The sequence below is a fragment of the Phalacrocorax carbo genome, chromosome 1, assembly GCF_963921805.1.
Source record: "Phalacrocorax carbo chromosome 1, bPhaCar2.1, whole genome shotgun sequence".
Lineage (NCBI taxonomy): Eukaryota > Metazoa > Chordata > Aves > Suliformes > Phalacrocoracidae > Phalacrocorax > Phalacrocorax carbo.
The window spans coordinates 215,532,658-215,559,327 of NC_087513.1; the positions used below are offsets into that span (position 1 = coordinate 215,532,658).

Here is a 26,670-nt window from a genome sequence, read left to right on the forward strand (position 1 = left end):
TATTTTTGCCCAAGTTTATTTCTAGAAATTTGTACAAAAAAATTGATACTCTGTAATACAATAGTCTAAAGACAAATGTTCATCTGTCATATTTCATAGAGGCAAGATTCCAGGAATGTGAAGTACTGTCCTCTTGCATGGAAGAAAGGCACATTTTGGAGCTCAAAATACACTCAACTGAACTGTTGAAAAGGCAGGTCAGACATGCAAGTAGTGCAAAGTTTCACGTTTATACATAAACACTTGTACTCTGAAGAAATCTCACTACAAGCAGTGTTAACATCCACGTAAACATTTTATAAACACTTTTAAGTCTCTCACTTTAGATCCTACCCATGAAAAGGCTACTCCTTTACATTCACTGGACAGAATATTTAAAAGCCATCTTTGGGCAGAAGTTACTCCTAGCTTTCCCCAAATGCTTTTGGGATCCAAAACACTTCTATGAATAGTCCCACTGCACTTACCCCTACAGGCTGCTCTAAGGGTCTGCAACACTGGGGCCACAAGATTGCATCATCCCACTGTTCCTAGAACTTGTCCTTGGAGTTTTGTGGCTATGAAGAAGTCCCGTATTTCCAGCTGCATGCCTCTGTGCAAGCAGCACCTGGGACAGACCTGCTTCTAAACAGACATTCAAAAATACAAGCAGTAAAATTACAACCACCGAAGTATCCATCACCTTGTATGGATTAAGGTCCACCAGACTCACACCCTTTGGTTTCCTGCACCATCCACAGTAGGTGCCACACCAGAGGGTTTGGCAGCCTGCTTGTGCTTGTGGAAGGGGCTTTTCCAAAGCAGGAATACCCTAGTGCTATGTAAGCATGTCTCAACATGGCTCTGGTAAAACACACCTGTAATACTGCCATCCCAGTCAAATCAACCTGCTGCTTTTTGACTGAAAACCAGAAGGATCCGACACTCCCAGAATAGCTTGTGCTAGTGGGTACAGTAGCTGTAGGAATGCTTTTAATCCATTGCTGGCAATCCAACAGCATTATATAGCAGATTACAAAGGCAACCATTTCCCCCATCCAAATCCTCACAGCAACAGGGAGTTGTGACATTTTTTGGAGAGAAAGATGTTTGTTATGGGATTTATCCAAAGTAAAGGCTTTTTTTTTATTATTTTCAGAGTGGTCTAGCAATACTTTAAACATTTTCTTTGAAAGACACATACACCCACACATGCTTTCAAGTACACGATGACAGCTTGGACTCCTGGAGAAGATGCGTTGATTCTGAGAGAAGGAGGTGCTGCTGAGCCAGTCCTTTCAGTTGACTTCCAAGACCTCAGCCTCTGGCAGGCCAAATTTGCTCTTGTATTTGTCAAAGAGTTTAATCAGGGAGTCCACATATATGCTGTGGTAGAAGTCCACTTCCCTCTGGGATGGATTATCAATTTTGGGGATGGTGATGGGCTCCCCAACTGACAAAAAGAAGGGAAGAGCCACATGTTAGGTTGAATGCTCCTGCACAGCCTGGAGATTTGTCCTCTATGACCACAGCTATGGTATTTCAGCACATCCACCCTGGCACAGCACAGCTCACCATTAGAGCAGAGGTTTGCCCAACTCCTCCCAGTTTTGCTAGGCTCCAAAGCACAATTGCCCCACTACCAGGACCCTCATCACATTTGTGGCAATACCCAGGGCAAGTGTAGCATTTTTAGCTACACAAGTGCAGTAGAGGCTCTGCACTGCTGGCATAAGGTGGCTGGCAAGTCCCACTTGCTTCTGTTTACAGCAGAATGATAAATGCTTCCTCAATTAACAGGAAACAAGACTAAAACCTGCACTGCTCATGTATTCCCCTGTACATACCACAAAAGCAAAGCAGCACTTTTTTCTCTCCCTCAAAGCCTTACTGCTTTGGGTTGGAAGACTCAAAGGCAAATTTTAGGGTTGGCTTTAAGAGAGCTATCAGACAGCATCACACTGCCAGTCCTAGGAGTATAGGGGACAGGCTGCTTCTGATTTTAGTCATCCAATACCAGAGAAGGCAGCAGCTACAGCGTATTATTTTTTTTCTCCCAAAAAAAGAGCTTACTTGCAAAACTAGCTGGAAGTAGAGCATGATGGGAGGCTTGCAGCCTCCAGCTCATTCCCAGTTGTGCTGGAATGTTTTATATAGAAGGGAAAAGAGTTTTATAGTCAAGACTCCAAGACCAAGCTAGAGTGGGGGTATGGCACAGACTCAGGCATGCTACTACCTAGAGAAGCACATAGCATATTTATACCAAGACCTTACCAACAGTAGTGATGGGCTTGGGGTAAGGTAACAACCCCCAGGTGTTGGAGGAGAAGAGACCACGGCCATGAAAGATGCACGGAGCAAAGCCAATGTGCTTCTGAAACTTCTTCTGAACCCATCTTCCCCAGGAACCCTCCTCAAAGATCACCTGCTTATACACTTCATTCTCGCCAAAGGAATAGACAGGAACCAAGTCCGCACTAGAAAGAAGGAAAGGTGTTAGGACCTCACACCTCTGATCTGCAACTAATACTACAGCACCACACTCATTGCTGTGTACACTTTCAGGCTGCATATTTGCAGATTTTACTGGCCGGAGCTTTATTTGCAGCATGAGGTACTGACCTAAGTCAGCCAGACTTGACATGATATAGTAGAGACACTTTTAAGGCATGCAAGAAGAGACTTGTACTGGCAATGAGCCTGTGAAACACAGCCAGGCACTGAATATACTTCCACTTTCATCTCTGATTTTTGATGGACATCCCATTTCAGATACACAGGATCGCTTGAGATCACAGGGGCAGCATAGGTGATGCCCCATGCAGGTTACTGGCACCTGCTTCTCCTTTGCCTGGAAACCTCCAGCTGCCTTAAGCAACTTCTTACCCAGTCCTCTGCTCAGGGACAGAGAACAGGCTCATGTATCTGATGCTCTGGGTATACATCCACACAACAGGACTACAGGAAGGAGAATCCATCCAAGCCATCAGCTGCTTCAGGGGATGAAAGCACCTTTTATATGCTAGCAGTACTGCTCTAGTGTTGAGGTTGCCTCTTACCCATGCCGTAAAGCCAGTTTCACAAATCCTTTTCGGTTTTTCAGCGTCACCGAGTTTTTCCCTGGGGTGCAGTTCAGGGACTCGGCTGCCCCTCCGACCACGATGATGATGGCATTGCCACTGCCATTCTTGGACAAGATGTAGTCTATGCTGTCACGGTTCACAGGACATATACCTGCATTTCCAAGAGACAGACATAAGGGTCAGGCTGCAAGATTAAGAATAGCCTGGATGGTCCTGCAGACACCAACCACAGTCATGGCAAGAAGTTCATGCCTTAATTACAAGTTGAGTTGTCCAACTTCCCTGTGGTCATAGAGGGTTGTATATATATTATCAGGCAACTTGTTTCTCAACTAAAAAAGCAGTTAATAGACCTGGACAGCTCTAAACTTGGTCATAGACAAACTGCACTAACACTAGCTCTCAAAAAGGTGCCTTAACACAAAAAACTTCAGCAAGGATTTTCTTCTGCTCTTAGTGATGCCAAAGGCAATAGTTTAAGACATCCTCCCTCCAGTTAAAGGTTGCAGGAGGAGCTGCTTTATCCTTTGAGGGGAAGCAAAGCAATTGTGTTATTTTGATGCATGAGAGTGAATTTGACCAGTTCCTCAGCGAAACTAAGTATTGAAATAGGCCTTCCTCTAGGATGATGGTTTAGTGATACAAAAAGAATAAATAGGCAAGACTTCCAGAGGAAGATCTCTTATGGATTAGTTAAAAAAAAAGGGACAGGACTGTACTACCAGTCCTAGCACACCAGCTTTACAAAGCAATCCCTGCCCTAAAGCATCGGGGCCCAAGCCAGGGACCTTACTATTCAGCTCAAGGAAAGAGGGACCTTTTCATTTCGACTCTATTGCTCTGAAAATGATAAGAAGTTTGACACTATACTCCTGAAACTAAAGGTTTTATTGTACAGTTATTGTCAGAGCTTGCTCATGCCTCACATTTTTGGCCAGGATAAGCCAAGGAGATGTGAGATGCCATCATTTACATTCCCATCCACACACGCCTGAGCTGTGTAGAGTACTTAAGGTCACTGCACTAGGAAGGGCAATATTACACAATTTAATTTTAGAAGCTGATTCAGCACATCTCACAGTAGTCATCACTTAAACCAAGAACTAAATGATGAACGGGTCTGTGGGATTATACACACACAAGCTTTCAGACTTGCTCTGTATCAAGGTCACCACCTAATCCCAGCTCCAGACCAGAGGAACAGACCCCACTTGAGGCAGATCAGATGGATTTGAAGATGAAAAATTTATTTCTTTCAGCACAGCTCTCTGACCACATTTCCTTTGAAAGGCTCAGGCTATCCTCACTGCTCCATAGGACAGCCAGAAGCCTTCATACTTCTCCCATTCTCCACACTAAGGCTCACTCTGACTAGATAGCCCTGGCTAACAGGGCTTTATGTTCAGCCACTTCATACTTGTTAGCAGGAGATTACCATTGCTCACACTGCTCAGCACTGAAATCCTTCCTCCAGAAAACACGATGAGACTTGCAAACAAGTGGCAATTGCTGAATTGCGCTCTTTAGCACATTTACACAGCATTTAGGATTTTCTGGCCATCTCCTCACACCTTAGAGGATCCCTGCTGTAGATCTTATCTCTAGCTGGCTATAAACACATTGTAATATGCAACAGTTTGTTGTAAACCAACTAAGTACGTGTATTGGTACAGTGCTATTTGTTCTGATTCCATCTGAAGTGGTTCATCCACAAAACAAAAGGACGGAGGGAACTATCAGCACTTCCCAAGTGACATTAGAGCCTTTGTAGCGACAGTATAGGAAAGCAAAGACAAATTACGGCTTTTAGAAAGCTAACTTTCTCCAAGAGGTAACACCAACAGTCTTGCTTAAATCCGAAGTATAGGGAAGCAGAATTTCCCACTGATTTAGCTGTAATGCTCAGGGATAGGCAAGCCAGCCCTGCCGCAATGATGTTGCTAATGTCTACTCCCACCTTCCTTCCAAAAAGGAGGGAAGCAGCTCTGGCTGGCCACGAGATTTGTCTACCAGTCATCTTGAGCAGATTGAATGTGTTTGGGTTGGGTTTTTTTTTTAAGTATAGAAATGCTTATGCTGTGTGGAAGCTTAAGCAGCACATGAACTAAGTTTACAGACATGATAGACTAGAAAGCAGATCCCAACTTCTCATGCACTGCTGTTTTGTGGAATTCCCAAATTATGGCAATTATGGACTTCACACAGTAACTTCCATCTGGTGCAGGAAGATAGAAACCAGCTTGAGATAATGCCCTTCGTAGGCAGGGACAAACACCTTTTCTGCACCAGATCCACTTAGTTTTCTTCTCCCTTCCTTACCAAATTAAGGCAGTAATCTTGGAAGCAGTCAAACCTAGCAAGTCAGAGCCAAGAACAGCTACTCCTATTCTCTCTCCAGCCATGAGTCAATTCAGCCAAAATACTATAGTAAGATACTTGCTTTGAAGTCATTCACTGGTGAATTGTTCCAGGAACAGCAAAGAGGGTACTGGACTGTTCCGTTCGTGGTCTTTAGAGATGAGGGAGTAATATCTACCTAATCAACAGGCATCCTTACTCTGAAAAGGAAACTCAGACCTTGCAAGAACACTTTGAGGCTGCCACTGCTTCCTCTGCCCAGCCATAACCTGCAAGCCCTCCAGTGTTAAAATACTGGAATCCGTTAGGACAGACCTACTAGTGTCATATCACTGCCTACTCCCTGTGACCCATCTTTTCAGGGAAGGGGCTCTTCTGAACAGCTGAAACTATCCAATACCCCAGGCTCTTCACTCCTGGCAGGTGTCTAAAAGTGTGGTTGGGTGAAGAGGGCACCTGAAGACCTAGATGTGTGACAGCTCATGCAGTGATGAGCTCAGGGGCAGAGCTAGCCATAGTATTCACATTTTGAAGCCTAATGAACACTATGCTTTCAGCTAGTGTGACTTCCCTGTCTACCAGTACCTCCTAATGACAGCAAGGACAACTTGTTCCCGTGTCTCCATCTTCCTCACCCACAACTACAGATGCCAGATATCTTTACTGTGCCTTTGAACAAGAGTATCCTTGAGGTAAGGATGAATGCAGAGGAGCAGCAGTCCCCACAGCCCAAGTTACTCACATTTATTCACAGCTTCCTCCCAGACAACTATACAAAAGCAATGTTTGTGTGATGCTACCAGAGAGAAGTGGTTACATGAGCTTCTGCCACAGCTTTTCACTTGAAAGAGGAGAAGACAGCTCAGAGGCAAGGGCATGAGTAGGAGGAACAAAGTGCTCTTCCACTTACCGCCAGACATTAAGTAGTCCCTCAAAATGGGCATCCTGAAGTTCCCAGCCAGGGTAGCAAGGTATGGTCGGATCCCAGGGAATTTCTGGCTGACACCTGTGGCTTCTGTGCTGAAGTTGCAAAAGGCACCTAAGCCCATGATGCCATGTGGATGGTACCCAAAAATGTAATTCCTGGTGGTCAGCAGATTGTGGGTTTTAACCAGCTAGGAAAGAAAAGAGTGAGTTCACATGAAGACAGATATTTTCAGGCAATAAGGGAAAAATGGAGAAAAATTCTAAGTCCCCAGCTTTTGTCTCTTCCCACCAGGGAGAGCAGCCTATGAGCCAGGGTATGGGCTGTCCTGGATTAAGAGCAGTCACTTAGACTTCAGTTCCCCAAGCAGAGGAAGCAGAATAGACAATCTGGTCTTGTACACAAGAAGAGTGTCATCCAAGCAGGAATAGGTGTGGGTTGCAGTAGCCTGTGCCCTTTGTTTCTCTACTCCTCCCAAAGGCATTCTTGCAAGCCTCTTGCCCAAACCAACCCGGTTCTTCATGGCCCTGTAGCCACAGCTACGCCTCCTTCCAGGCCCTTTCTCAACACATTAGTGGCTCACATCCCAGTATGAGGGGCGGAAGAAAAATAAAAATCAATGTCCCATAACAGAAGCAAGTTTGCTTAATACTTGAAAAAAAGACCCAACCACTTAATATGCCTGCTGGCCACCCTCCAAGAGGGAAGATGTGCAGAAAGGTGGCTTACCACTGGAAACTATCCCTCCTTTTCAAAGGTTTTGCTCTGTCCTACACGCCAAAGGGCCAACAAAACACCTCAAGCCATCCACAGCAGCGCTCCAATTTCTGCAGGACATGCTCCAGGGGCAGTGATCATATTGGTTTGGGGTTGTGCAATGTTCCTGTCCATTTACTTATCTGTTTGCACAGCATGGACACTCCAAAGCTGTCTTAGCCATGCACAGCACAAACAACGCTCTGGTACCGCTACTGCCAAAGGAGTTTTTTGATACTCTGAGTAAGAGCAGCATCCTGTGCACCAGAACATCTTCCCCTGGCAATACACCAGTGGTCTGCGTAAGCATACAACAGGACTGCCGCATCCCCCTACAGAAGCAGGGATCAAATGTAATTCTTTTCAGGCTGCAATGGTGCCAGTTTTTGCTGCCTGCAACACCCCAGCGGTTCTTAGACCAGGACAGGATCTACAAGCCCAAGTTCCACCTTGAGCATGAGGTGCTAAACAACTGCACCCTGTCCTTCAAATTGTATTTGCAAAGGTCACTCTGTATCAGCTCCTATAGGAAAAAATGCAGATTTCCAAGACGTCACATCAGCACTACATACCCTGCTGTCCTGGCCAAGGAGCGTTCTTTGGCAGCAAGCAAGCCAGCCCGTTTTGTTGAATCACGCTACTGGGAGCTGAAGTGCCATTGCGACACACTGAAGCAGCGCATCCAGAAATTTGATTCCCTCCTCCCCACGTTCCCACCGCTGTCCCTAGATGAGGCGACAGCTCTTGAGCTATTTCAGACAGCAGCTGCAATACAGGCATGACACAGTAGCAGGTTAAGCATGTTGACTACCCATCTCCACACTTTCCTCTAGCTCTGAGGTCATGTAGGTCTCCAGGAAAGACTGGAAACCACTCTCCAGGAAAGACTGGAGGGGGAAAAAAAAAATTAAATAAGCAGTGACATGGTAAGCAACCCCTCCATCTGTCAGCACTTGCTCAGTTGTAGGAGAGACTCAAGGCCTGGTGGCTACAGACACACTTGGCTTGGTTGGACCGGTGGCAAACACTCCTCCTTAGAGCTCTTGTCAGAGCAGGGTGGTGGTCTCCAGGCTCCAAGTCTCATCCTTCACCTGCACAAAGCACAGCTGCTTTAAAAGTTTGCCAGCTGAAAGAGCCCGTCCTTGTTACTCTGGAACACAAGGCATTTGTGAGCTGAGCTTGGCAGAGCCACAAATCTGCTCTCATTCAGAAGACATGCTGTTCTGCTGCTGCCAAGCATGGCAAGCACCCTGTTCCAGCCCCTCCACCATGTGCAAGGACACCCCGTTCCCAGTGGAGCCCATTACTTGCATACCTTGTATGAGCCCCAGCCAAGCCGCCACCTTATCGCTCTATGTTTGCTTACCAAGACCTCCTGTTACGGAGGCATGAGGTTGGTGATACCCACCACGCTCTCCCACACCATTGCACAAGTAGCGCAGGAACAATGCAAGGGGTATGCGGGGAACCAACTCACCTGCACACCCCACCCATGGCAAGGCAGGACGGGGGATATCTGAGCAGCACTGGAGACTCAGTGAGAATCAAATGCTCACAACAGGGATTTACAGGCCTGAGAGTCAGCCTGGCCATTCACATATATGTGCTTTTCCCCAGTTTGCCCGTGCAGGCTGCCACTGCCCTTGACATGTTGTCCTACAACATATGGGCTCACAGAAGGTGAACATGTCTCCCTCCACCCAAGTCAAGCCAGGGCACCCAAAGACCACCAGCCATCAGACAGGTTGGTGCACTTATCTGCAAGCGGTGCAGGTCTTAGACCTGCTAATGCATAAACTCAGCCTGGGGGCTGATCTGCCAACACCAAAGGCAGAGCCTTCACATCTGCCTAAATTTAAAATCATAGAATCATAGATTCATTAAGGTTGGAAAAGACCTCTCGGATCACCAAGTCCAACCCACAACCCAACACCCCCAGGCCTCCTAAACCATGGCCCCAAGTCCCACGGCTACACGGTGGTTGAACCCCCCCAGGGACGGGGACTCCCCCACCTCTCTGGGCAGCCTGTGCCAGGGCCTGACCCCTCTGGCAGGGAAGGCATTTTCCCTCACATCCAACCTAAACCTCCCCTGACGCAGCTTGAGGCCAGTTCCTCTCACCCTGTCACTGGGGACTTGGGAGAAGAGTCACCTTGCTACAAATTTAATCTAGAAGCAGGACTTTTTCCAAGTGCTGTGATCACTTATTTCTAGTCTCAAGCAAGGCTGAAGCTTTCCTTAGGAGGCTGATCACTCACTACGTGTTTTCTTACACCTTTTCCCCTGACAAGCAAACACTGTGCTGCGCTGCCTTATCAGTTTGGTTTAAGGAATTGCTGTAGCTGTCATTTGACAACACTTTTACAACTGAACCTCCTGAACAACCAAACCTTCTGAACCTCCAGCAGGTTTTTCCTTTTGCCTTCAAGGTCTTTTCTAGTCCCACACAGCCCTCAGCTCCCCGAAGCCTCAGTGCTCCCATGATGAGAAAGGGGCAGCATGTCCTTGCCTCATCCCAGCTGGATGATTACAGTGCTGGGACTGAAGCTGGACCTTCACCCCACTGCACTAACATGCCTGTTCCTAGCTGCTGTCTGAGACCAAACTTGTTTCAGCCGGAGCAAAGGTCCATCCATCTGCTCTAGTAATAAGAGACATTTCTTTAAACAGATCTAAGCCTGCCTACAGAAGCAGTAAAGCAGCGCGATTACAGTAAAACCTAGTGTTAATATTTGAGTGCCAGATACGTCCAAAGAACGGTATAGCCAATTTTATTTGTAGTAACAGGATGAGTAAGTAGCACATTCAAGTGTGGAGAAATGGGACTGCAGAGACACTGCTGCTCAGCACCAGGAGCCAGCAGAGAGCAGGATGAAAGTGAGGGGTCTAGGCGGCTGCTCAGCCTACCTGCAAGCTGAGCAGCACAGCAACCACGGAAGCATGCAGCAAGCAGAAAATTAGAGCTCATCCTGCAAGAGCCAAGCAGCCGTAGTGAGCACGTAAGCCTGCAAAACAACTGAACAATTGCAATTAGCCACATCATGCCCAGCAGCACTGTGGAAGAAGTTCTCTCACCTTCCCAGCAATGCAGGCCAGGACCTGAAGACCCCTGCAGGCTCTCAGTATTACCACTACACTACATCACACATGGGAAAAAGCCACCATTTCCATTCTGTAAATCATCTACAACAACAGCAGCTAAGGAGAGACTTTACCAGGAAGCCAGCCAAGCCACAGAGTGCAAGACAAATGCTGCAATAAAAGGTCACTGTCTTGTAACAGCCCCAGCTCTGGCACACTGCTGACCCTCCCATCACAGCAGGAGACTGAGAAGGTCTCACTGCACACATCAGAAATGTTCGCTGCTTGACAAGGGTGAGCCAAATGTCTGCAGTCCTTGCTCTCTAGAGTGCTATTACCTATGGAGGTAAGCAGTAGCTGTGCTCACATGCTCAGGTGATGGCTTCCTTAGATTCTGGTACACCCCACATAGAATCACAGAATCATTAAGATTGGAAAAGACCTCTTGGATCATCAAGTCCAACCCCCGACACAACACCCCCAGGCCTCCTAAACCGTGGCCCCAAGTCCCACGGCTACACGGTGGTTGAACCCCCCCAGGGACAGTGACTCCCCCACCTCTCTGGGCAGCCTGTGCCAGGGCCTGACCACTCTGGCAGGGAAGGCATTTTCCTAATATCCCATCTAAACCTCCTCAGGACAGCCTCAGATCAGCAGGATGTGCTCAGAAGGCTGCTGGGACCTTGCCTGCCTCTGCAGCAGCAGGGTTGAGTCCAGCCAGGCACACATCACCATGCTCACACCTGCAAAAGCTCAGGCCTTACTTGGCAGTTCAGCACCAGGATTTAACTCACTGGAAGCTTCCTCAGCTGCTTCATGCACTGCTTAGCTTAAAGCACTACTGGCAAGGCCAGTCACTAAGCAGCAGACAAACTTAAGCTTCTAGTGCCCTAAAATAGCTTATTACTGTCAGAGCAGCTGCATATGAATGCAAGCAACCTCTGCTCATGCTGAGAAATTGAACCAGATCCAGGCTGGTTCCCAAATCCACCTGGTATTACAAAACATGACCTGGTATCTCCAGGTACAGGTACAATAGTCCTACTGGTGTTTCAGGATGGGAGGCACTGCTGACTCAGGTGGAGACCAAGCCTCATCAGCATAAATATCAGAGCAGAGCCTGCCTCTCGTGCTGCTGCTCTGAGAAAGGAAGCCTGATGCCGGCAGGCAGAGCTGTGGAGGGATGCAGCAGACTTAGCCACAAGTTCTAGCATACAGCTTTGTCAGAGGTAGGTACTGGTGGCTTTTCAGTCTGGCCAGATCCAGCCTGCATCCTCAAGACTGAGCACACCAGCCAGGAAACCCTGGCCTTCAGATCTGCAGCCACTGAGGATGTTATACTAAAAGGCCTCCCCCTTCACAAGTTTTTAGTGCTCTGGGAGTTGGGTCCCCATTCCTGGGGAGGTATCCTAGGGTTTTGGGAAAAATCTGCAAAACTGCTTCCTATTTATTTCCTGGAATAGGAGTCAAATCTGAGCTAATATCCTAATGCAGGTGGTACCTGTGTGATATGGATGCAGCCTGCATAGCTTCTGTGCACAGCTTGCAAAAGCTGAGTTTAGCATTACAAGTGCTGCTGGTGAGATTGTCACTGGTGTGACCTGCCCTTACGGTGCTCAGTGGGCTCATGGCACAGGATGAGGTGCAGGAGATGACACCCCAACAAACCATAAGCCAGGGAGACAAACCAAGCTCTGCTAAGCCATTGCACAGACAGTTCAGGATCCAGTCAAGGTGGATTTTGCAGGCAGAGGATGCAAACAAGTGGCCACCTCTAGACCAGTCTAGCTAAATAGTTTGTCCAAGGGGTTGCCATGCTCTTAGCAAGTTCAAGCCCAAGCTGTTCTGGTGGTTGGTACCACTCCTTATAAGAGGTAATATTCATGCCCATAATTGCAGACAACTGCCTCTACCACTTCACAGCCCCACGATTCTTGTAGCAGGTTTTAACAGACACACAGCCAACTGGTATTTCCCCCATAGCAGGTGCAGGAGTTATCCCAGTGTCAATTCTCATGTGCTGCCCTTTGCATACCACTTACCAATGGGCTCTGTAAACCCTGCACAACCCTACACCCGCAGCGACAAAAGGAATTACAGCCATAAGGCGTTCTTGCACATGGACTTAGCAGGAACTAGCAAGTATTTACTCAGAGCAGCAGAGTTCAGTTTATCTACCCAATCTCGCCTCTAAACCTACTTGAACAACCCACCTGTCTGACAAGCTTCTAATATCTACGTTGGATCTGACCCGCATGGCTGGTGTGGAGCATGTTTTTGTGAAGATGGGAGCTAAATATGCCCTCAAAGGAGAGCTGAAGGGGAACTGGCCATTACTTGTGACCTTCTTGAATCAAGTCCCCAGAAGAAACTAACCCATTTTAACCTTCAGCAATATCGAGAAGGTGGGGTTTGTTGCAGTACTGAGGACTTGGTTTTAGAGGACAACACACCGGAGACCCTAATACCAGAGCATGTTCTGCTCCCCATTAGCTCTGAAACCTGGCTTGACCAGCCACTTGCAGCCTGTGCAGCTGTAGGGCATTCTTCCATGTACCTGCATGTGCCAAGAATTACCTGTTAATAGCAGCAAGAATGTAGCCGGAGTGTCCACCAGCAGCACGTTCGGGCACCCTGAGAGTTCAAGTGACTTTGCAAAGGAGGAATCCAGTCTATGCCACTTTGGCTTCCTACTGCAATTAGATTCCCTACTGCCTTCTGAGGGTAGGGCAGGGTGGTTCATCAAAAGCCACGGCAAGGTCCCTCCCTTTTACTTAGGCTGAATGAAACTTGCCAACACTCTTACATAATAGTCCTTTCAGCTGTGTGTCCTTCCAAAGAGGATCGAGTTCCCTCCTAGCTGAATTTGGCCCCTGCTCCCTTCCAAGTCCTTCAGCTAATTCTGCAGTCCCCAGAGCAGACTGGCAGCCCCGTCCTCTGTGCCTGAACTAGCAGGGAATTATTACCCAATACACTGCTGCCTTAGGATGTAACTGGAAAACAGACCAAAACTGAGCTAGATTTGCAAGAAGAAACAGAGGTAGGGCTAGGCACGACACTGGACTGCTGCAGCACAGAAGAGAAGTTGGAGAGATGAACGGGGAGCCTTACTGCTCCAAAGCAGGTTGCCTCAAGTCATCTGGTGATAAGACCATCAGGAACAGCAGCTTCTGCAAATCGTGATACCATCACTGGTGATGCATTTCAGATTTTTATAACCACAGCTGCTCCAGGCAGTAGTATGGCAACGGTATGGCCATGTCCGGCTTGCAGTTCAGTGTCATGGATAAATTGGTGTAGGTAGAACATCATCTCCACTGGGGTCATTACAAGTCAGTCTAAAACTGTTAAGCCCAGTGCACAGAGTTAAACTGTTACTTACTCTAATTGGAAAATAATCCCTGAAGTACCTCCATATAGCCCAGTTTCTCACCCACTGGGATCTTCTTCCACCTGAAGAGAAAAGGAAAATCATGTTTTCAAAGGTCTTTCCACACAAGTGCCCACCAAGAAGCCTAGAGGACTCCAGATAGTTTTCTGTCTCAGTAGAGAAACCAACAATTTCATTCCTCTACATGGGCCACCTGCATCTTTCACTAAAATCAGGTGAAACCATCCATGCTCAGGACTTCAGGGTACTTCAAGATAATTAAGGCCTGATTACGAGTTCAGGGTAGGATCTGGCTTGATAATCCATTGTAGCTGGGCAATGGACAACTCAAGTTAGAAACACCTCAGTGTTAACCTCAGACTCATCCTTTGGGAAAGGCCAAGACCCTGGGTTATTTCAGTGGTCTTGAAGCAATTGTGCTAATTGGGCTATGAAAGGAGCTGCCATCAAAGCTTGCTGCCCCTGCTGTAGTGGGTTTTCAGAGCTGGTTTCTACAGGGTGTTCTCTGAAATAAAGTTTTCTGCTTTATTTGCAGCAGCACTGATCCTATAAGGGAGCCACACCAGAATGAGAACCTTGCAAGAGCTGGAGAGGACAGCAAGATCTTGAATCTTCACATAGACCTTTCTGGCCTACAGAAAGAAACTAAGCCTTATAAATAGGTTGCTAAAAGCCAGCTACGGCATGATATTAGGGAATGTTATTTTATATTGCTGTCAGCATCAATGAAACCTGCAGTTACTGCTAATGCCAAGGGCTGGCATTTGCTTCACTGAATAATGCCTTTGGTCAGTGATTCAGCCAAGTCCCACTAAGAAGGGAAGTTGCCCGTTATAAGGAAGTGCTTCTTTGCCCAAATATGAGGGCAGGGACACTTAAACAGCAAGGATCTATTCTGCAATATTTACCTTTCTTTGGTGTATTCCAGTCAAATACCAGCCAGGCTAAATACAGAGCAGCAATCGCCCAGCAATCTGTGCACAGTATGTACATGAGGATTAAAGTACAAGCAACACCTGGGTAGGTCCAGGAAAGAGAAGAAAACAAGGTTGCATCAGGTTTTGGTCTGCATTTACACTTGCATTAAGAGCCCCTTGCCTTTTGACCCTTCTATACTGAAGTCTTAGTCTCAATCTGATGTCATTAATCCTCGGTCAAATCGGATTTAACTAAAAACCCCTTATGTAGGACTGAGACAGCTTCCTCTAAAGCTACCTGCTTTGAAGTACCTCAACCTCCCCTTCATGGTTCCTCCAAGTCTCTCTTCTAGAATATTTCCAGGTAGGGCAGGTGCTTCACCAGGCAAGAGCAAGACTTTATGAGCTTCAAAGATTACTTTGCAGCCCACACCAAGGGTGTTTCTTCCAGTTACACAAATCTTCCACACATTACAGCAGCTCTACACCCAGCCATCCCACCCAGGTGCCAGAGATCCCACCCACACATGCTGTTGCCATTCCAGCACAAAATAAACTGGGAAGAAACAGCGAGAATTGCTCAACTGACTGTAAATTGGTCTCTTTCTCCAGTTTCATTGTCAACAATACTATGGAGCAGAGCAGCCTGAAGCTTCACATAACAGAAGTACCCAGAGACAAATATAGTCTTTATTATTTTACTGGTCTTCTTGCCCATCTCTGGCACCTCCTGGAGGGGGACTGAGAGGAAGGCACTGCTGTTGCTGCCAGTTGCATCGGTTACTTGTAAGAAATTTCTTCTGTGAACGTTCCCATGAGTGAGTCAGGTAAGAGATTTTCAGTTGCTTCAGTCTGATTTGTATGGTAGACACAGACATGAGCTAAAGATCAGGAGGTCTTTCCATATATCTTACGTTTTCCCAGAGCCAAGCAAAAGTCATTTATTGCCAAAATATCAAAGTATGCAAGCGTGCTTTACGGTAACCCCACACCCCGGGAACTGTCCTGCTGCAGTGCACAGCCAGTAACTAATGACTATATAAAGTTAACATTTTTCATAAGATAGAATCGTTAAGGTTGGAAAAGACCTCCAAGATCATCAGGTCCAACCGTTTTGCATTAGAAGTCTTCCAGAATGAAGAAAAATTATTTTGCTTTTAGCCAAAAGGTGTTACTTACCCATGATAAGGAAAGTGAGAACCCATTGCAGCACAGAGATGATCTGGAGTTGTTTCTCTACTTTGGATTTAGATAGCCAGAACAAATCCTGCAGAGCAGAAAGAATGCTCGATCCCGTGCCTACAGAAAAATAAGAAGTAGTAAAGTTACCTTCGCGCACTGAGCAAAGATAATATTTTCCTTTCAAATACAAGGTTTTAACATGAGTGTTCACACCATTTGCTTTTAGAGCAAGGCTTGTCAGAGGCTGGTATTTCCCATGAGTTTAGGCATCCTGGAAGGGGAAGGGCTGCCATCTGCAAACATCCAGGTGTTTTGGGGTTGCTAGAAGGGATTAATAGGTAACATCAGGTCCCATGTGAGCAAGCCTCTATTCACTTGACTGTAAAGTGCAGAGGACATTAAGACATCGTCCTAACTCACACCCCCCCACTTGCTTCAAACTGCCCATTCCTAGACCTGGTCTTCAATAAAAGGAAAACCCATGAGTTCACCGTAAAGACCAGCTTTCCCAAACACAGGCAAGCCCATACCAGGCTGTGCTCTGAACTCCAGGGTGCCCACCCACCCTTCACCAGGACCATTGCACAGCTCCCACATGCATGTTCAAGGGAAGTTCTGCGCTCCAGCCTTACACAGCTCAGCCTAAGGGCTGGTAGAGCAACACCTCAACCCACAACCCCAGAGATGCACAGCTCCAAGGGCAAGGAAAACTATCACAACATTTCTAAAACAGTAAATGAGGAAGGAGTTGAAAGCCACTCTTAGAAGCTTAAGCTATTCAAGTGCGAGACACCCAAGTAAAATACTGAAGTGAAAGACTTGATTTCTATATGAGGAACCACCTACTGCAGCATTTGCTGGTTTGCTCAGCCACCTCGAGAAAGCAGCACCTGCAAGTGTGTTTTCCTTCCCTTCTCTTCATTACTTTACTCCACAAGCACCACAATAACTGGCTAAAACACAAACCAAGCTACTGGCCTCTAAACAAGCCAGGAGGCGTGTTTACATATTTCCTTTTCTGTTTAGGGATCAGCCTGTTATTAGAAGGGATGCGATGCTGCTAAGCAGCTATTGTATTGAATGGGTTCAACCCTTGCTGTTGCTGACGAGGCGTGACTCTGCTAGTGGCGATACCTTAGCAAACGCTCACACAGAGTTAAATGAAAGTCTGGTGGAGAAGAGCCTTTTCTCTAGATACGGGCAGGCACTAGAGTTTTGGTAGTTTCCACAAAGCAGGTTTCACTAATGCATCCTTTAAATATGCAAAGCATTTCTGCAATCTCTGCTACCCATTGCCCTTGCTGATAGTCTAGGCAATAGGATTAAGGCACAGTAGCTGCACCTGAAGAACTGTTTACTAGTTTCGCAGCTTCTTTGCTGCCGCTCTTAAATGCCACTTAATGTTAAGCCTGCACATGGGCCCTAGGATTGACAGCTACGTGCCTTGCTGAGCATTTCTGCTAGTAAAGGACAACAGCCAAGAGCCACGCCAGACCCTGCCACCTAAACCTAGAGCCCACTCACCCAGCCTAGGCCCTTGGCTCTGCTTGGTCTATGTTGAATGAACAATCCTTGAACTGGCTGGTCTTTAACTACTCCAAGCAAACCAAGTTTTGGTCAAGGATAGATCATGTCACTGCAACTGCCAGTAAACCGAAACCTACAGCACTAACCCAGGCTGAGGCAGCAGGTCAAGCTGAAGACAAGTCTTTGCGAGGTAACGTGGTACTTGCCGTATTCACTCTTAATACTGTCAGTGTCTCTCCAGTTTCTGAGGTGAAACAGGGCAACTTGCTGATGAGTTAAACCACCACTGATTTGCAACGCTAGAGTGCCTGTGCAGGAAGACTCAGAAATCCTGTGCTGCAGCTCTTCACATTTGACAGTAAATACCCAGATGTAGGGTGATAAACTCTACGCCGTTTTTTAAAGACTCTGAGTCACCTGCCCAAGGGTAAGGGAAATCTGCTGTTCCTGCTGAGGGACCGCAGCCTGGGGGCAGCCTCCACTGCAGCTCTAGCAACTTGCTGTCCCAAAAACCTGGTTTACAAAATTGCACGTGGACAGACCTCACATGGCCTGAGGACTGCTAGACACTAGTTGAAGGAAGCTTTTAGCAATACTGGTGTCACTGGCCATATCTCTATGCCCTCAAAATAAGCCAAAAGTCTTAAGAGTTTATTTGTGATCCACAATAAAAGCCCAGCCCCATGTAATTTATCCTTCCAGCACCTGTAGTTACGCTACCAAAACGTCTTTGGATTGATGAACCCAACACTCCAGCCTTGGATCAGCCAAATTCCTACCCTCTCCACCAAAGAACAACTGTTTATCCCTCTAGATGAGAATTTGTTCTTCAGCATTTTCTAGATGCTTTAACAAATTGTAGGCATTGCTAGCCCTGTAAATAGAGCAGTATTGGATAGCATAAGTCAACCTGTCAATTTGCTTCCTGAACTGCATTAAGCTTTTTGTAGCAACGTTCAACTATTGCAGACAGAGGGAAGGCACAGGTTTGGCAGACAGCTCCGAGCACCTGCCCTTGGACAAGTGGTGTCCTGGGTCAGTTATTTGCTGAAAGCAAGAACATCCTTCACAGATCAAGATTCCCAACACCAGAAGAGCCAGTAGTTACCATGGGCTGAATAATATTAACATTTCATTCCCAGTTAAGGACATAAAAGTAGTCCAGTGGCAATGGGAAGGGCTGTGGGAATGGGCGGAGGTGTCACCTGGCAAACACAGCTGCCTGTGCATGGCCTACCTTTGCACCAACCACCTGCATGCTCCAGATAGCACTAAAATCTGATTGCTGAGCCTGCAGTTGATGCACTGGGTCTGAGACAGCCATTTCCAGCCAGTCCTGAGCTTGCTGTTCAACATGTCAGGCTTAACTGTTTGTGTATTCAACCCTCCATGCAAGCCTTGCCTCCGTTCTCCTTCAGCAGCAGAGCTTCAGCAGCCAGGAGGCATTTTAGGGAAGACCCTCTATGCTCTGGAGGGCAAGGCTGGTTACTGGTGACAGAGCAGAAGGAGCTTTGACAAGTCAACAGATGTGTGTTTTTCTAGGACACAGCCACAGCAGAATAACCGGACACTGATACCTGGGTTCTGTTCTTTAAAGAAAACCCTGCCTTTTAAGGGATCACCTGTGGGCCCACACCAAGCACTGTTCACATATTAAAGATCCCAAAGGAGAATTAAGCATAGGAAAGGCAATTTCTAACTTTCAGGGAATACATTAACCTAATAACCAAGTTTAATAAGGCCCATTCGACATACCTATGATTAACTTTGAGGCAAAAGATGCTGTATAACCCAAGCCTTTGGTATCCATTTGTATAAGTCTTTTCTCAAGGGAACATTTTAAATCCCGGAGAAACACAGACCTCCAACTTCTCCTGCAGAAGACAGTTGCTTGTCATGTGCTGGGTGGCCAGCACAGCCCCTGGAGTGTTTTCTAGTTGCTCTGTTTTCCAGGGTACCTTTTCCAGAACTGGACAGCCTGGCTGTTTGGAGTCACAGCCTTAGCAACCCATGTCTACACAGCAGAGATCTTAGCAGCAGCTTTCCCGGGCTCAGATGAGATCCTGAGCCCCTCAACTCACACTGCAGCTCGTGCCCCGTCGTACTGATGTGATACTGCCCGCACTAAGCCAGGCACAGCTCTCAAGGATGCAACTTGCCAAAATAAAGAACCACAGAATGCCCTGGGCTGGGAGGGACCCACAAGGACCATCGAGCCCAACTCCTGTCCCGGCACAGGACACCCCAAATTCACACCGTGTCTCTGAGGGCCTTGGCCAAGCGCTTCTGGAACATCGCCAGGCTGGTGCCGTGATGCCTCCCTGGGGAGCCTGTGCCAGGGCTCCACCACCCTCTGGGGGAAGGACCTTCTCCTAATGCCCAGCCTCACCCTCCCCTGGCACATCTCCCTGCCGTTCCCTCGGGCCCTGACGTTGGCCATGAGAGAGAGGGACTTCTCCAGGAGACCTCACTGCTGCTCGGTGACAGCAACCATCTGAGCCTTCCAAGGAAGCTCAGTGACATTAGTGAGTTGTCCCCCAACTGCTGATGGGCTTAGTACACTCATTTAATTCCAGCAGCCATGAGAGTCAAGCACAAGAGATGCTACCAAGGAAATCCTGGAGTCAACGAGGGGTTTTTGACCAAGCTTCTGACTCACACCTGCAACAGAGACTCAGCTAGGGACAGCGCCCGGTGTGCTTCCAGCACAGCTTATTTCAGATAAAGTAGTCAAACACCATGATTTACCTACACAGGGAGGCAGACCCAAAGGTCCCAGGAGAGGAAGTAAACAGGACTTTACATCTAGACACCAGAAAACCCAGTCCACAGCACTTAATTAAAAAGCAGTCAAATAAATCAACCGAGAGGAAGTACAAGTGTTACAGATAGTTAAAAATACACTGAAAGCTTGTTAAAGCCAAGCTTCACCTGCCACCTTTTCAAGACAATTAGCATATTAATGTTTAACCAGGAATTCTACTGCATCACACATCTTGTTTAGACGAAAAACCAAAAGAGGTGTAGTATAGGTGAGCCCTTCCAAAGGGTAAGGTGCAAGGGGACATTTCAAGGTACACATTCGGCAAAGCAGCTGATATTGGAGGCGTAACAAAACTAGACTAAACAGACTGATACTGGGATACCTGTGGGGACCCAGCCTCCCACCCTAGGCATGAGCCTAGCCAGCAAGCTGCTACATTAAACGTAGCGTCTGCAAAGCCCCTCGAGCAACGCAAGTTTTTCTGTGTCTAGTTTGACTCAGTTGCCCCAGCTGCAGTGCACAAGCTCTCTCCACTTCCAGCTTTGTTGTTAGTGGTACTAGATAGTGAATAATTTGTTAGAGAATAACAAATTACCAGCATGGGGTGTAGCTATCCTGCCCTGTACACAGCTGTATAGCAGTTTGCTTATGCCCCAGGAGGCTACTTAATAATCCCATATGAGCTGCAGTTAAGAATGCCTACTACTGGAGGTCAACAACATAGTTAACAGGGACATATGACAACATTTATTTCAGGCCCATTAGAAAGGAGCTGGGATTCTGCATAGCAAACAAATTTATTATGATATTTATCTCATGGTAGATCTGCATTTACTTGCAGCACTGAATTTGGCCTTCTGTCCTGACAGTCACAGCTGTATGCGGGTTGAAGTGAGGTAACCACGAGGGTAGTCCGTGCCGCCCTAGACCAGTCAACAATTTTGGATTTAAGTCAGCAGGACTTAATAGCTCTGGACAAGAGAAAGGGAACCATCCTACTACATCTCAGTGTGCCCAGAGGAGGGGTGTAGGAGCTTTAGAAGGGCTCAGTCTTAAGCAAGTCCAGGCCTATACCTCCCAGGCAGTCCTGTCAAGAGGAGACACAGCTAGCAACGATGCTGTGCTCCCAGCACAGGACCCCCCGGGTCCTTCCCAAAGCACAAATGGGGTCTGTCAAACCTCAGGTGCAGCACAATATTAGCTCCAAGGTAAAGCTGAGTGAAATCATCTTCCTCACCCCAAACTAGTCCACAATTTTGTTCCACATTGCAGAAGTTCAATACTGCCTAAAGCTTTTAGCCACAGTCCAGCCAAAACAAAGCAGAAAAGGAGCTTCTGTAAGATTAAATGAGATAAGATACTTCAGCAAATGACAGCCCTTAAATGCTCTGGCCACACTAGCATCCTTCCTCAGGAGAGTGGGGCACCTTCTTGCTGCTCTACCAAACACGAGGAGAGTGCCTGGACAGCCTGTGGCCAAAGTGAGACAGGTCAAGATGAGGAGATGACAACCCCTCCCACCCAACATGTCTCAAAGCATCATCCAACACTAGGCACTGGTCCAAGTTCTGCTCTGATCTTTGCAATACTGGGTTGGTGCCCAAGGAAGCTCCCCTGCATACACACAGGGATGGATAGAGAGGTAGATGTCCACACCTGTTTTTTTGGCTTGTTTTTAAATAGGATCAGACTTTCAGCCAAATTCACAAGCACTGGGACAAAGCCAGATGCCAGGGAAACAAGACAACTGGAGACTGAAGGACAGTCTGAGCCATTCAGACTCTCACCCCACAAGAGTCAGCCCATTGCACAGACAAGATACTTCGAAAAGACGCTCAGGAAGGTAGAAAAAAGTCTAGAGCGTTTGCTTTAAATCCCCTCTGTAGCTGGGGAAGTTATCTAACATGATCAAGCAGCACATGAGGTCCTGTGCATGAACCACTGCACCACGTCGCCTCCTCTGATCTTTGATCTGCAGGGTCCCACGTCATCGTCCCCACAGCCCAGCCTGAATCTGAGCTCCTCTGGCAGGCACCTGGCTTTTGCTTTGAACAGGCAGGCTTTGAAGCTGGTCCTGCATTTTGTTGCCCATGGCAGGCTACAGAACTGGCAAGGGGTTGCGTTGGTGGATGCTGCAGTCGCCAAGGCAACATCTCCTGTCTTCCCAGGGAGAAGCACATAAAGAAATGAGTAAGGAAACACAAATATCACTGCAGGACCCCCACGAGGTGCCTCAGAGGGAAAACTGACCTGAGGAGAGTTAAGACAGCTTTCCATCACTAAGCAGGATTATCTAGAGATGAGGCCAATCACTGTCCCTAAACCACACTCCATTTTGAATTATGCACGTGTCCTAGATTCGTCACTAACTTGCCAGCGCCAACAAGGTGGCCACTGAGGTCTTGGGTCAGCTCTACATATTTTATAGGTCTCCTGAATGATTTATTCTCTGTACTTGGTTTGCAGTTAACTCTCGATGTAACAGTTCACATGCTGTTAAGTCAAATGACCAATCTCAACTCAAAACATCACTTGGCACCTTGCTAGTTGTATAAGCAAGCTAAGTTACATTAAGGACCAGAGCTGAGCATGGGAAATGCATGCAGACCTTCCCCCCATCTGGCTCACAACTGGTCCTACAGACCCATCTGATATCAGTGGGTGCCACATCTCCGATGTAGATGAGCACCAGCAGCTCTACATGCAGGTCTGGGCAGGCCACGGTGCAAAAGCAAGAGCTTAGGGGTTAATGCACAAGGTTCAGGTCTCTCTTAGCTCTGCTAAAAATTTACTTAATCAACAAGCCATTTCACAGGTCTCTTCATCCCAGGAGGAATTATCAGTTTGCTTTTTCAGGGCAGAAGCCTTTTGCAACCCAGAGCAATCACTTAAGGGACCTTCACAAAGGGTAAATTGCTGTCCAAGCGCATTTTCCTGCAAAACCCCTGCTATTTGCAAGTCCTGACACTTCTCTAGATGAGCCCCCCTTGCAGGAAGGGTACAAGGCTCTACCAAGCAAATATTTATACTTGTTGAATGTATTCCTCTGAGATCCCTAGAGCTGCTTTAGAAGCACGCAAGGGAGCTCACAGTTCAGGATTCCCCGTATTGTCTTTCCAACATCTTTAGCCTACGTGTTTCAGCCTGCAGCAGGAAGCGTTCTGTGTCTGTAGCAGCTCTGCCCATGATGGGAGTCAGCCACTGACACCCAACCTGCTCCTCTCACCGAGGAAGTGACTGAGCAGCACGGAAGGTTGCAAAAGCAAACTCTCCACTGTACTTCCTAACATAAAGCCTTGCTTTCATATTGAGTCTTCGACACCCCGTTACAAAGCGACGATAAATAGCAATGCTTTCCCCCCACCCCTGTTGATGTAGGTGTGGGGAACACAGTATTACAACACAGGGCTGCAAACAGGGAATCGTACCAGCCATGCAGCGTTGATGAAACTACTACGCTTTCCTTCCTACTATCGCAAGGGGAAAATAAAACGTCGCAAGTGGCTCATTTTTAAGCAAAAGCCACACGCCCACATTTTGCCAGGGGGCAAACTTGCTTAGATAAACCACAGCCCTTTGCAACAGCTTCAGGAAAGCAGCTCGACCCTCTCAGCTCGCTAAAAAGCAAAAGCCTTGCACAGAGAGCTGTAATCCTCACCCCTAAGAGAAGCTGCAGCCAGCCTCCCCGCCATTGCATACTGCTTCCCCCCGGTCCTCCCCCCTCTTAATCAACCACTCCTGCAAGCAGGAAGAAGAAAGGCAATATAATAAATAAAGCTGAGCGTTTCGGTGCGGCTTCCACCCCGCTCTGCACCTTGTACCGCCGGGATGCTGCTCCCCCAGCGGAGCATCCTCCCGCTGCCGGGACCCGCCTCCACCCACCCCCCGGTACCTCGCAGCACCCCGGAGTAGGCAGCGATGATGGTCTTCATTGCGGAGGGGCTGTCAGGTCCCAGCCAGGGCCATGGGATGGAGAAGGGACCCCGGCTCCGCAGCCCCAGTGCAGCTGGCGAGTGGGAGAGTCACCCGGCGAGCATCCCTATATAGCCCCGGGAGGAGGAGGAGGAGGAGGAGGAGGAGGGCGGGGAGGGGCGGGCCCCGGCAGGACGCCTGGGTCCCTCAGCCCCGGGTGGAGGGGAAGCTCTTAGCGCCGGTGATGCCGCTTGCTGCACGGGATGGGGATTTGGGGAGGGGGGACGAGGCAGGGGGGCACCCACACACCCTCTGCAAGGTGTTTCCCTCCCTGTTTTCCTTCCCTCCGTCACAGGGTGGGCGCGAATCCCCCCAAGCCCCCACCACTGATGGGCGTTTTAAGGCATGGTGGTCCCCTTGCTCTGATGCTTTCCCATCCCACCCTTGGCTGATTTTAGCTTCCCATGGGGTACTTGGGAGATCTGGGTTCCTAAAAGCATCATGAAAAGATGACAAAAGGTAGAAAAGAGAAAACTTTAGAAATTTTATTAACAGAAGGTTTAATGGCTTCATTAAGTTTCACTTTCATTAAGATAAGCCTGCAGGTATGCCCAAAGCACCGACCAAGCCTCATTTTCCTCTAACAAGCTCTTTAAGGGTCTACTAGTGAGTTTCATAAGAAATGAGGTGTTATTTAGGTTTTTATCAAGGTTTTAACGTAGCTGCGCTGGCCAAGAGATTTCTATAAAGTTTTACCAATCGGGACAGCTGGGTCTGTCCCAGCTCCCCTGACATTAGACCAGATCCTTTATAATGGGGTGGTGTCTGGCCCTGTGGTTAAAGGGGGGGATTTTGCTACATCCCTGAGCAAAGGATGAGGCCTCCACGCCTTTCCTAATCTCAGTTTCATCTTCTGTAATTTGGAAAAAAAATTAAAAAGAACCCGCATTTGAAAAGCACTTTGAGATCCCTCAAGGAAAACCCCACTGAAAGCAATAAGCGCGCAGAGGCCCCCATACGCGGAGGAGAGGTTGCAATCACCACCAAAACACCCCCAAAATCCCTTCAACTTTTGCCTGGCTTTGAGGGTGGGAGCGGGATCGTGCCTTGCTGAGCCAGCAGTTTGTTCCTGTTGCTCCTGGGGATGCTGCCGCAACATCCACTTTTTGGCCCAGAGAGACGTGTCTACAAGTGTTTCGCAAAAGAAGAAGTCATATTTTCAGCCGCGGAGAGTTTGAATCAGAGATTCAGAGGTGAAGGAGTGATTTTATTTTTTTTATATGTCCCCTGAGGCATTCTCATACCCATCTTTTTGAGTCAAACCGGCACCAGGACTCGTCCGCTCCCCATTTTGGCCAAATGGCTGTCTTCCAACAGTTGTAGAGTCCTGTTGAAATATGTATAAAAATGGAAAATTGCGAGAGCCTGTCTGAAGAAAGGATCTTGCCCAACACCTTTTGGATAAGACCTCCAAAAGGGATCCCAGAACAAAAATAAATCACCACTAAAATACTGCTGAGTGAAAGGGGAATGGTCTCCTGCCTGTCTGTGTCCTCTGTTGACTTAAAGAGAGTAACCTGCAAGCAAAGTAAGGACTGAGGTAGCTCTTCTTATCATAATCGGAATAAAAACCTACAAAAAATTATACCGCCAGGTTGTGACAGCATGAGATAGGTGGATAGAAAAATGTTGGCGTGCTGGGACCATCCTCCATCCAGATCCACCATCTTTTTATTCACCTACACCCACTTTTTCATACATTTTGGGTGCAAATTCTGAATCCTGATCATCTTCTCGCTCCTTTTGCTGCAGTGGTGTTCCAGCCTGGAAGGATTCATTAATAAAATAAATTTTAAAAATTAATAACAAAAAACCCCTCGTTGCTTAATGGAGTGTTACAGCTTGCAGGAGTAAAACCACTACCGCTGTAGCCCGAGGGTGAGCAGCAGCTTGAACGCGTGACTCGCAGGTGCAAATTGCGACACCACATTTCTTGGGAGGAAGGAAAAGTGGAGCCCAGATCCGTGACGACGCGGCTGAGCCCTGGGCAGCCGCTGCCTTCACGCGACGGGAGCGGCGGCAGGGAGCTGGCGGCCACCCAGCTCCCGTCTCACTTGTTTTACCAGTACTTGTCCTGCGACTTTTTTATTTCCTCTCCTGTTCAGCTCATCGAAAATCTGAAAAAAGTCCCAAATAATAGATTTGGGGTAATAAACTATCCCCGCAAGGGTATTTTTTCCCACTGAAAAGCCACACACCGCGGTGCTAGTTCGATAGAAATGCCTAGGGTTTGTTTTGCTCCGTGCTTACGCTGGCGCAGGAGATATATGACCCTGTCTATTATTAACCCACGTGTCTGGCACCATTATTCTTGAACAATAACATCCTTTCACATACCCTACTATTACTTCACCTGAGCCTGAAAAACATGGGTTATGAACAGAATAACACAGGCAGGAGCCACTCTTCCAGCTCTCTGCAGCCAAGAACGATTCACAACAGTTTTAGGCTCCTTTACTTCTTGTTTTTTAGCAGCAACTGAATCTCACAGCAAAGCAGCAACGCACCCTTACAGTCACATTTTCTTTTTTAATGCATGTACTGAATTTTTAAGGTGATGCCTATCGAATAAAGCTTTTGAGGACACATTTATTTTTCTCTTCCCGCTTCTATTCAGGGACTTGAGAACCGTTTGTAAGGCGTGGGGTGGGTTTGCAGTATCTTGAGTCAGCCTTTGGTGTAACTTTGCTTCTATAAGGTTATTTAGCAACAGAAAATGCTCTATTTTCAAAGCA

At 47.5% G+C, this 26,670-nt stretch overlaps 1 protein-coding gene across 1 annotated transcript; it reads right to left on the reverse strand.

Annotated features, from left to right (window-relative positions):
• On the reverse strand, window positions 1–23,991 carry DGAT2 (diacylglycerol O-acyltransferase 2). Its single transcript, XM_064441538.1, has 8 exons — window positions 23,856–23,991; window positions 15,670–15,789; window positions 14,482–14,589; window positions 13,565–13,635; window positions 6,331–6,535; window positions 3,039–3,213; window positions 2,254–2,456; window positions 1–1,432 (listed from the first exon to the last, which is right to left on the reverse strand). Exons 1-8 carry the CDS (start codon window positions 23,893–23,895, stop codon window positions 1,278–1,280), a joined length of 1,077 nt encoding a protein of 358 aa, XP_064297608.1. The 5' UTR covers window positions 23,896–23,991; the 3' UTR covers window positions 1–1,277.
• Window positions 23,992–26,670: the final 2,679 nt, after the last annotated feature.